This window comes from Rhea americana, unplaced genomic scaffold (assembly GCF_003343005.1).
Source record: "Rhea americana isolate MKP2758 unplaced genomic scaffold, rheAme1 scaffold_5, whole genome shotgun sequence".
Classification (NCBI taxonomy): Eukaryota; Metazoa; Chordata; class Aves; order Rheiformes; family Rheidae; genus Rhea; species Rhea americana.
Genome location: NW_028186645.1, coordinates 7,501,158 through 7,513,657, shown reverse-complemented (window position 1 = coordinate 7,513,657; position 12,500 = coordinate 7,501,158). Strand labels below are relative to the sequence as shown.

The following is a 12,500-nucleotide window of genomic DNA, read 5'->3' as shown; positions in this document are numbered from 1 at the left end:
CAAAACGTAGCATTTCAAAACGGGGGGGTAACAAACCTGAGCAGTATGCTGTAGTCTGGTTATTTGGCTCTAACTCATCCACCATATTTACATTTTATCTGCCTAAYAGAATTCAGATATTGCAATAGGAATACGGCTTAGTATAACTTACCATTCGCAGATTTTGTGTAGTTCTTGTTTCAACAGCTCTTAGTATTTCTCTAAATCTACCAACTCCTCTTGTCAAGTTCCTGTACATAAGCATAAAATTTGACAATAATGCAAGTAGGATATATTAACRTTTTAATATAGTACTTGATAAACTCACTAAATTCCATACGATCAGTTTTTTTTTCCTGCATAATATCTCCCTTCTGTGAAATATATGTGTATATGCTCATCTGGAAACCCCACTACTATTTACTGTTGCAACCCCCAACCCACAATTTAATTGAACAAATATTTTCAAAATAGAGGTAGCTCAAAAGAAAGGAAATTAAAATAGTACTTGTAAAAAGTGATGATCACAGAAGGGAAAAAACACTAAATTGAAACTACTCTGGCTACTACAGTTCTAATTTTCAATAGTTCTAATTTTCAAATTCATCTTGAACACACAAACTTTGAAAAATGCATTGGATTTTAGCTGCCTCTTGATGCCTTAAAAGAGGGAAGTAAAAAACAAAAAAAGTTAGCATTTATTGTAAATAATGTAAAACTCCTTTTCACACAGAAAAGTAGGTCTAAGGAGGAGCGACGCAGCAGGCAAGCCGCCAGGTTAGAACAGAGGACTGGGAGACCAGCRCTCCCTTCTCGACTCCAGCAGGTTTTGGGGCAGTTCCTCCCCTTCAGCTTCTGTCTATATTTCTTCTACCCCTTCTGCTTACATTACATTTGCAAAGAGATGCAAAATCCTCAAAGAAGAGGCACCAGATTCACATTAACTAAATATTTTAGCAGATTGGAACTTTCCTCTGAAACAACAGAAGCAGATTATTTTTTAATTCAAGCCAATGGTCATGTCAGCTTTATTTTTCCTGATCATCACACCAGTTATCTCAGCTATATTTTTTTATTGCATTAAAACGGGAGGAAGGGTTAAGAACATTTTTCTTTTATATTAATATAGCTTATCTTTGAAGTGGTGAAACAAACAGGTCTGCTTTTTGCTGTCTTGAACCACTGAATTCTGCAACCTCAACACACAACACATGACAGTCATTTCATTCTTCATGTGATTTAATTTCTGAACAGGAAGTGAGTCAATCAAAAAAGTGTTACATGTTAAATCACTGCTGTTATGTCATATAGATATATGTGACTGTGTATAAATTGCATAACATTTACATAACATGGGGTCAAAAGTGAAAAAGAAATATTTGGTATCACGTAAATAAAGGCATCATTGCACTGCACTGCACAGGTGATGCTGAAAACACCCTTCAGAAAAAGCAGCACTTTAAGTACATTTACAGAGGAAGGCAGCAATTTGTTTATATAAAAAGAAATTCAAGTTTTCTTTGCACAATTTTTTTTTAAATTTAGTTGCAGCTAGCTGAAACCAGAATGTTTGAAGCAACAGATTATCAACTTTAAAACTTTTAGCAGTTAATCTGAAAGCTTAACTCATTTATTTTAACTTTCAGATCATATGACAAAGATCATGTATGTTACCTTTTATATCATAAAGGATTATCAGTGTTTATTAGAAATTTTAGCTTCCAGCACAGCCAAACATTTTTCACCATCATAAATTCACCTTTAAAAATATTTTTTATATAAAAGCTGAGTTCTGAAGAAATAATGTTTCCAAAAAACAAAACCCATAAGAACAAACATTCAATGTGACTCCAAAATTGATTAATAAGAAATAATCATGATTCACATAAGAAATAATGATTGTCTGTCAAAGTCTGTGTGTTGCAGCAGACCTTACTTGCAGACAGGAAACAAAAGTTTTCATTATTTAAAAAGTTTTCATTTAGCCCCTTCCTAAAAAGAATAATGTTGTGTGTATATCTAACAAGGGAACAATTGCATGAAAGATTATTTATTTCATACAAGTCTCTCAATAGCTATCACATACTACACCGATTTCAGAGACTAACAAAAGTAGACACTGAACATTACTGGGCTTAATTTTTCAAAAAAACTACGAACTCAGTGGAAGCTGGATACATTCAGCACCTTTGGAAAGCCAAAATATACATCATTTCACCAGCATCACACAATTAATATGTAAAAGAGTCAAAATGAGATCACTGGAATCCCAACTTCAAGTCCTCTGTTCTAAGTGCGACAGTACACTTCTCATTAATGGAGCTGTCGCCCAAGGACTGTATCTCAAATTCACAAATGCATCCACATAACAAGACTTAAAAAAGAAAAAAAAGGAAAAAAAAAGGAAAAAAGAAAAGAAATGCAGCCCAAGAAACTAGAGTGCTCTCTGAAAAATTGTCAGGAAAGACAAAGAGCAGAGGAAAAGAACTTGACAACTAAAAAGACTAATTTGCTACTACAGATGAAATATATGCATAGTAGAACTTCAAATCACAGTAACTTAAAACTTTAAAAAATATATATGATGTAGCAATTTTTTCATACAAAGCTCATGCATTTTCATTTGTTACAAGAACAACAAAATACACTATGAAAAAGTACATGACTTAGAAGTCCTTAACAACGTCATGACACTTTATTAGTTACCTATTACATTTTGGTAAGCATCTAGGAGGGACTAAAATGTGCGACTGAAGTTCTACCGTCTCATGGAAAAAGCAGTAAAATCATACAGGATTTTTTTTTTTTTTTTAAGAAAAAACAAGAATTAGTTTTTGCTTCATAAAGCATTTAACACAGATCCACTACACAAGTGAACAAAAACACAGTACAACTTAGATTTGTTTAGCATCTTCTACACAAAACGTACTAGAAAAAATACACTGCAAAACTACAAACTAAATCACCCAAGAATTGAGTTAAATGCTTTGAGAGAAAAGGAATGAAGCAAATTATACCACAAACATTATGGTACATCTCCACACTACACTATTTTTAGCAAAGTACATTTCCTGTATTTGTTAACAGTTTTTAATATTTGGGAGAATAGGGTGGAAGCTATTCCGGCACATACCTTTCCTGCCTAGGAAGCACATAACCTTTACCTGATTTCATTATGCTATGCCCTCATATTAGCAGTTCCACCCTCGTTGATTGAATTCCAGAGCAAAAGGGCAGTTTAACATAGCAAACAACTTTGCACAGTGTCTGTAAATGATTTTGAGATCTTTTCAAAATTTGGAGAAAGAAATAAGGATATGTTAATGCACATTCAGAGCTGACAGACTTTCAGTCATTTCAGACACGACAGACATTGCTAGTTAGCCATGTACACGTTCACGTGACCGCCCCCCATCAGGATGCGCTTGGGTCAAGCCCTTTGAATTTCATCTTCCTCATTTTTAATGACAATAATTGCTGTTTTCAAGCTTCAAATGAAAAAAAAATAGTTTGACTATTCAATGAACAYTGTACCAGTTAAAGGCTGAGAACCTGCAGATTAAAAAGGTATTAGACACTAATTACTGTATGAATCGATTCCTTTACAACTAATTTGCACCTTTGTGTTCCAAATCACGAAAGATTTATATTTGAATGGAATTAATCATTCTGATTAAAAGTTGACTTACAAGATCAACTTTCATGCTCCTTTGAAAACTGCAGACTGCATTTCTATTTAGCGTAATAAAAATGTTTTAACTGTGCCTAATGCAAAGTTTCTCACYCCTATGCAGGGTAAGAGATCAGTAATTGTAGATACAATATGAAAGAAAGAGCAGGAAGAAAAATTAGGGCCGGTAAGGACTGGCTTTCAATGCAGGATCAGGAAAATTGAATGTATGCACGCAGGCTAGCAGTAGCAAAATTTTGGTGCACCGTCACCACCATGAAGCCTCTTTGTTCCAAAAAGCACATTTGGCACCACTTAATTCTTTGCCATTAACAGTCCAGATATACCTCAAATCCCAGATAAAGTCTACAAAGATGAGAAATATTTATAAATATTCAAAAGATTTAAATCAGAAAGGAAGAAAAAAACTGCTCAAAGTGATCCACAGATGGCCAGAAATAATCAAGAAAAGTATTAGGTCGCACTGAGAAGCAAATGGGAAGGCAGCAAAAACACTATGCCTTCTACCAAAGGGAGTGAGTTCTAGTCACAATGTATTCAGATCAGGCTAGGAAAGAAATGTTTAACACAGAACCTCAAAAAGGTTGATAAGAGTAATTTACTTTGTATTTACAATAGGTTTTGATAACAGTATCTTTTCCATTATTACGGCAAYTGTTTAGCATTTCTCTTATGCTCATCAATAAAAAATATAGTTTAGACTAAACATTACCTTTTATAGCTTAAATATGTAATCAGAATTACTTTTGCTTAGTGAGCCTAGACCTCCTGTGCTGTGCAAGTCAGTTGCTAAATTGTGGATACTTCTTCCATTCAAGAGGWAGAAGTATATCCAGAACCATGCAAATATAAATAAGCTGTTTCTTATACCAGCCTAACTATTACCTCCCTTCTGAGGTTTACTTGATCTCATTTAGAAATACTCATGTTTTAAAAGAAAAAACAAACAACAATTAAATCTAGACGGGTCAATTAAAGTGATGAAGTATAAACTGCTTTTAGAATTGAGCCCATCTCCCAAACGTTCTCTACRTAGAGAAAAGGGAATACAACACTTGAAAATTCAATGGTACATTGTAGGTTTTAAAGCTTATTTTCTTTACCAATTCATAGCAAAGAAAAATGCATTTGTTTTAAAGCTGGACAGCTAGTCTGCTGAGGGAYAGAGTGAAGGAAGGCAAAATTCTTGCTACGCGTGTCAGTCGGAAGTAGGATCTGCACGTTCACAACGTAGTTCTACTGAAATCATCTTAAGAACGATTTAGTTCCATGCACTCTAGCTAATTACCTTCAGCCAGTAACCTACACCGTATTAAGTCCAAAAACGTTTTTACATTTAAGCAACCTACTGCATAAACAAAATGTAAGGAACGTTACAAATCAAGGGTGTCAATTTTCAGCAGTAACAGAACACCATAATACTCAGACATATGCCATTTACAATACTAAAGCAATATATTGCTCTACATACCCTTACAAAGATGAATTAAAGAAAAAACACGCTTATATAGTGAAAAACACTAAAATATCTGTGGCTTTCTGCAGTAGCAGTATTAAAGGTCTGAYCAAACAATTTTAAATGTTCTGCTAAACCAATGATACTTCCCATAATGTCTCAGTCTGTTTTCCCTCAGGTTTAAGGAGGAGTGAAATGAATAATTTTATCAATAATTACACAAATTATAGATCTGATGCAACCCAAGTCAATTCAAGCAAACAAGCTTYAGGTTTAGATGTTTAGGTGGTTGCCTTAGGTGGGGCAGGGGAAAGATGGCAGAGACAACTTAGAAGGKTTAGATGTTTTATATGTTTGTCTCCAGAAGGCAACACAGTTACAACTTTGGTCAATTCTGTATTTTTCCTCTGTGTGTTTCCCCCACTTCAGCTCCTTCTTTCATACTTTTTCACTTTGAATATTCTCACACTACAGTATTATTCCCACAAAACACTGATTATCACTAGATACTACTTTAAACTAGAAGTAGGAAATCCTTTATTTCCTTCCATAAYCTAAACCACTCTTTCTAAACACATTTTTGAAAAACATCTTGCACTTCTGATTTTATCCATTGTTAACTCATGCAGTAAGAAAATCCCAGTTGTCTGAAATTCACTCCACAAAAGATCATGTTTGCTTTATGCTCATAGATTGTTGACTGAACTTTTGGCTTATAAACCATATTAAAGGTATACCTCAGTTTGCCGTTACTGCTACATAAATCATTAACTACTTGAAACAGCCTATTCAAACAGCAATTCTTTCAGAGTACACAGTAAGAAGACACATGTCTAAACAGTCTTAATTTACACTCTGCTACTTTTCGCTTGCAGATCCTAATCCCATGCTTCTGAAATGAAAACACTTCTCACTGCACAGCCTGCAGTTCCACAAGTAGCTGAGCTTACCGGACTGTTTGCTACCCGAAAGGGAAGGTCTCATTCTCCCCATTCTCCTTTCCTGGTACATTTCCCCCTTTCCCCTCATTTTTCCTCCTTTCCATCTCCCTACACTCTTTTCGCACCGTCCTTTCCTTTCCTCACACCAGCGCTAGCCGTTATCAGACCTTCCCGTCAATCAGTTCATCTCACCAGAACGACAGAAAGCTAGACGGTCTTCTGCAGCGTTTGTCTTCTGCTGTTTTGGAGAGCAGAAAGCCAAGCAAGCACCAGCATCCACAGAAAGCAAACAGGAAAAACGCACGCCAGGAGAKTGGGGCAGGGGGAAGACGGCAGCAGACGACTCCGCTTGACAGCGGCAGGAAGCTGCGCGCTCTGCTTACCGCATCTCTTCACACCACCACCGCAGCTCCTTCCCAGGACGTTGCATATGCGTGCRGATATTTTGTTTTAGTAACAGATTCAGGTATCAAGGCACAAAGACCAAAATCATGAGAGGACGTCTCCAGTTACTGGAGATGGGAGGTTTGTTAGAATTCTTGACTTCTACCTCTCCTTATTTTGCCAGTTTCTCTTCTCAAGCAAAGATCTAGTCAGAGGAAGAAGCAGGGGTAGATTAAGAAGGTACCAAGCAAAACCACAGACAAAAAAAAATTTGTTTTTTGATTCACCAAAAGAAAGCACTGACCATGTCAAAACTGGTTTTATTAAGAAAATAAGTTAACAGAGGGAATCACGTAGACAGAATTTACTCTGTTGATTATTAACACAGTATTACATGTCAGACAATCTGTATGATCATAAATTTCATAGAAGTACTTTATCTGTATTGAAAAGAAACTTAGGAAAAAATGAATGCAAAACTAGAAGGAAGAATGTGTAACCCAAGAGCGATTTTCTTTAGCATACYAAATTGAAGATATAGGAGGTCACACAGGAGGTTTAATATGAGGAGTGATGTAAACATGGAGAACTTCAGCAGGTTGAACACCTGCAGGGCTTTACAACTCGCCCTAAGGACRCAAAGGTCAGAAAACAGCAGCAGAAACCACGCAGAAGAAGTATGCTGAGATAAGGCACATGATTTTGAGCCACAAAAAAAGCGCTGGGATCCATCAGTGAAAGAGTAACAGYTGGCAGAAGAGGAAAAGCTAATATAGGCCAAGTATTTAGCCAGAAACATTGCCGAGCAACAACACGGGAGGCCAAAGCCCGAGGGGCGCACGTGGCTCAGCCCTCGAGTCTCTCAGTGCCGATACAGGGGAAAAGAAAGGGGCACTTTATTTTTTTCAATAAAGTCAAACCCGGGACAGCACTTGAAAGAGGGGGGATTCTCTGAAGAAAACACACCATCTTCCACAAATTTAAGTTACTTAAGTGCCTTTTACTTCTCAGTTAAGAATCTTATCCTTTTATTGACAACTCTTGTACTCACTATCAGATTGCTATATTAAAACAAAACAGAATGGAGGAGATTTCCTTTTCTCTCTTGCATTACAACAGCAGTTCTGAAAATGCTTACTAAACTCTCTTATTTTTTTAAATTAATCATAAACACTGGCATTTAACTGAAAAYGTTAATTTGGAGAAAAGCATGGAAATGGAGACAAAAAAACTCCCCATAGTCATACTATATACAATTCATGTTATGTATTGTATCTGTAGTATAAGAAAAGCAAATGGAAACACTTAAAAAAATATATGAGCAGAATTATTTATTAGTAATCACCATTGCTTATACTGCTCCTCTGCATACAGACTTCTGCAAGGAGCTCGCCTGCATTCTTGAGCATGAGGTTTCCAGCAACACTTCTTTCAGGGAGGAGAGCATACAAAGACATCTAAAAGCCATCTTGCCGATGGTCTTATAAAAAAAGTCAGAGTAAAATGAGTCTGATCATTTCACTGCTGAGTTGCTTACCAGATATGTGCCTGTTTGAATGTGATCTCTCATGCACTACTTATTTCCAAAGAAATTCAATTTTAAAATACCCACACGATAGTAACACAGGGATTTGACAGCAGTAAAACACAAAGGCATTAAAAAACAGTAAAAATTACCCATGCATATGCTCTACACTCATACACAAGAGAGAAAGAAAATGTGCAAGGGCATTTCTGTGCATTGGAGAAGTGTTACCTTCTAGTTCTCATGCTTAAAATACAGTGCATAAGATGGGAATTCAGAAAAAGGTTACTTGAGAAAAGCAGACCAGCACTAGAAGGAAAATCTGGGAGGCAAAAGAGGAATGGTCAGATCTGATATATCTACTAAATTCAAATCATTTTATGGGAAAATGTCCTATTTCAATACTAACCCCAAAACGCCTGCAAGTCAACAGAATGTTGCAAGCCCTCCTCAGCAAATATGCACTGTTCTGTATTTCAAAAAAAGAAAAAAAAGAAAGAAAAAAGAAACTGGGAGATGGGAAGGGAGATTTTTCAGTATTCACCTGAAAAYATAAGGGGAGCAAAGATTACCTGCCTTTCAATCTTCTAGGTGACTAGAGTTGCTGTAACATATACTGCATCTCCTAAATATTTAGGGTAGAGAGCTTTGATTCTCACAACCTTCAATTTAATCCTGATCTTGTCTTAAATATTCAGATTACTGTCAAAAGATTCCACAAAACAGGAAACTTTGAAAATTCTGCTTGGCTAGTTATACAGAAATCATTTGAGGAATGGACAATGAAAAAAAATTGATGAATTGTGAAGTGCCATTAATTTCAATATTGAAGGAAAACAGAGCCGCAGTCTGCAAACACCTGCACGGTGTTCAGCATCTCTTAGCACTGCAGCAGTGTTCTGCTCGTTGTACCAGCACATCGAGTTATTCAAAACTCATAATTTGATTGTTATGGCACTGCCTACAGCTTACAGTTAAGTGGGCTAGTCTTGAAGAGTCAAATACTGTAATTTGGTAGACCTTTACAAAAATAGCTTCATAATAATTATTACTATTTAAATCGAGATGAACCAGCCCCTTAGCACTAGTCTTTTTACAGTTCTGAACACCTAATTAATCACTCGCTTCTTCCAAGAGCCAGTTTTTTCGTCACCGCTGTGACTGCAACACATGTGCTTACAGGCCCACCAGCTGCATCCTTTCCAGTGCAAACACACCCGAGTGCGTAGCAAATCCGCTACTACAGTGATGAAATTTAATACCAACTAGTCTTCCCACCTGCTATTTTTTTTTTTTTTTTCCTACAGCAGTTCATGGGGTCAGTTAACATTTTTGGAGTTAAAACTGGCAACTTCCACCATTTTTAATCTGTTTAAGAACAGGATTAATATGAACAAAGAATTTGCATAATTAGTAACCAGTATTTCAAAATACTGAAATGTTAAACTATTACTGAATGTTTTAATAAAAACAGTGAATGGTACATTCATGGAACAAAAAATTCCTCTTGTTGAAAATAACTGTCATCATTTAGGYAGAGAAACTAACTGCCCTTTGAAGAAAAGTCAGTATCAATGAAAAGAAATTCAAAAGATTCTTAACTAGTTGTATGTTACTGCAGTTCACATTCTGGTGATGTGTCTCATTTATTGATATAGCTTATTTATTGACCACTGCTCATACAAAATCCAGGTCCCACACTTAATCAGAATTCCAATCTCCATCTTGGAGATATTCCAAACAATTGGCCAGGGCTTGAKTAAGCTGTTCAGAGCAGGGCCAGCTCAGAGCCAGGCTGTGGATAAGACGTCCTCCCAAAGTCCCTTCCAGCCTATATCATTCTATGAATTCTTACCCTGCAAGTTGCACGAAAAGGGACAAGAGAGGAAAGAAAGCAAAACCACGTGATGCCTGAAGCACAGCAATCTTTAGAACAATGTCAAAGCCAGGAAATGAAATTTTTATCTATGTTATATATATTTACATATATAAATATAAAAAGGCACACACACACACACACACACACACACACACACACATATATATATATATGCAAAAAAACAAGCACTTTTGGAGGGGCAGGAAGAGGACACTAAATATTCCCTCTACAATTTAAGGCTACAAATATCATTTTCTGTGTTGCCATTATAACACAATGTGAAAAACAAAACCAGAAATTTGATGCTTGCAAACATGAGTAACAGCCATAATAAGCAAGAATCATAATACTTTGGCTAAAAAAAAACAGTAGGCTTATCTTCTCCAAACTGAGCTAGAGTCTGAATTACAACTGCATATTATTAAAGTCATCAATATTCAGGATTAATTTAGATACTAACATCCTTCTTTTAGATTGTTGTATAACAGTAATTACTACAAATGTTCTTGGAAATCAATTTGAAAAAAATGATTTTCACATGTATATTCAGCTTAGTCCTTCATGCAAAACTGATGATTTTCTATATGTAAATTTCATAGTGGAATTTTATTTTAAACTATTGAAGTTAAGGCAAGTCAGAACAAGTAAGCACACAACACAAGAAGAAGAAAAAAGACAAACTCCTCTTGACAGGTTATTTTATCTGAATCTGTGAGAGAATAACAACTTCCCCTCATGTCCAGACCTACTGTATTTTCCAATGAGAACTAACATAGTAAGAACAGAATCCTAAGTAAAGATGACAAAAGCTTTCGACATGAAACTGATATTTGAAACTAATTTTTCTTAGCCAAATAGTGATTTTTTGTCCATATCTAGAATAAATTCTGGCTTAGTCTCCCAACTACACAAATATAACAAAAATTACCTCCATGATAAAGTTGTTTCCAAAACTGTAATTTCCAGTTTACTTTCAAATACAGCAGTGATATTTCATGTATCAAGAATGCTAAAATRCTGTACAGCATTTTAATGTTTTTGTATTTCATCTTTTTTCTATTTTTTGATTAAGGACCTACTTGGTTTGAGACTGATGAACGGTATGCAGCAAGATCTGAACACGTTCAGAGAGTGATAAACAGCACTGTATTCTAACACRAGGGGGCAAAACGATGCCTCCAGAGCCTCCTGATGTTCATTTATCCCGAGCATTTTCATAAATCCTTCTCCCAGATTTCATCACGGAAAAACTCCAGAGTAAGTAAACCATAGGAGTAGATGGGTAATAGAAGTACCAGTGGATCTTTCCATCCACTCTCCCTCACTAACCCAAAAGACGTATTTTTGCAAATGCCATGGAAGTGAGAAAAGGGAAATTAAAACAAAGAACTTACACATAGGTAAGTCTTTAAGACCAAGCACTCAAAGAAGTGACTGAAAATTGACTACAGTTCCAGAAAAAGGGCACAAACCAGTAGCAGCTGAAAGGGGAACAACCACAACAGTCAGACTGTAGCACAACATAAGGTGCTATGGAACTGTATTCTCAAAAGCTAAGAGATTTTTCTRGTCAGGTCTCATCCAATGATTAGTCTAGCAAGAAATCCAAAAGGATCTTACCTCAAAGTTAAGGTTACTTTAAGAGTGCAGAAGTAAAATCTTCYTCTCTGCTCTCCCACTTTCTCCATTTAGTCCCTCCTCTTGTGTTGTGCTTGTCAAACATTTTGTGAGCCAAGAAAACTCATTTATGTGCAKAAGAACTACTACTTTTTTGTTGGATTAACTTGCTATTGGCAAAAAGGAAAGCTCTCACTATACTTTGTGAGGAGGACAGGAAAGGTCTGCCAGCACACAAGTACAGGCACTATGAGAAGAACAGCTCCGGTCCAGGTCCCCCAGGCTTTGCTCCAGCATGACGGAAGCAYGAACCGTGATGCAGATTAGGCTAAATTGCAGCAGCAATATCCTTGGAGAGGATGCGAGTGACATATAGCAGACACCACAACAGAGCTCTAACGATTAGCTAAATTCATTTTCTACCTGATGGCCACCTGCTCTGGACTGCAACCAAAAATTTCTCTTGCTTTAAAAGCATACATAGCTAGTATTTTTCTACATATTGCTACCTCAAAAAAAATCATTTACAAGTTAAGTTTTTCTGAAAGCACGTTTATCTTATAACATGAACACAAAGCAAAGAAAGTAGTAGAACACAGGGATTACTGAGTACATAAAACTCTATCCTTTCTTTCTCAGGGGCATTTTACTTGAAAGTAGCTATATTAAAGTCTTAATGTCAAAGTTTTGTAGTTCATAGTTTTTCTTGGCACAGTATCARGGCTTTGAACTCAGCCTTCAACTTGAGCTTACAGGACAACTACTAAACCAGAAGGAAGTTGTGTAATCAATCAGAAAAACACTTTAAATTATATATTTTAAATAAAAAAAAAATAGGCACATAAAGCCTATTTTTAGTTTCCAAAGAACTTTTTAACTTCTTTGTAATTCATTTCAAACTGAAGCCTTTCCTCTGCTCCCAAGTGAAATGCGAGCACATAGTATTTGAGTCTTTACTTAAATTCAGTACATTCTGGAAAAAAAMCATTAATTTCAGATTTGTGTCTTAATAGAGCACTAAAGTAATG

The 12,500-nt window shown here is 36.0% G+C and overlaps 1 protein-coding gene across 1 annotated transcript in view; it reads right to left on the bottom strand.

The window, feature by feature from the left end:
- The window catches only part of TTC7B (tetratricopeptide repeat domain 7B), a 128,043-nt gene that overhangs the window by 86,988 nt on the left and 28,555 nt on the right, over positions 1–12,500 (bottom strand). The window contains exon 6 of the mRNA XM_085317638.1: positions 152–230. Coding sequence (XP_085173764.1) covers positions 152–230 — 79 coding nt within the window. The remainder of the gene's footprint in view (positions 1–151; positions 231–12,500) is intronic.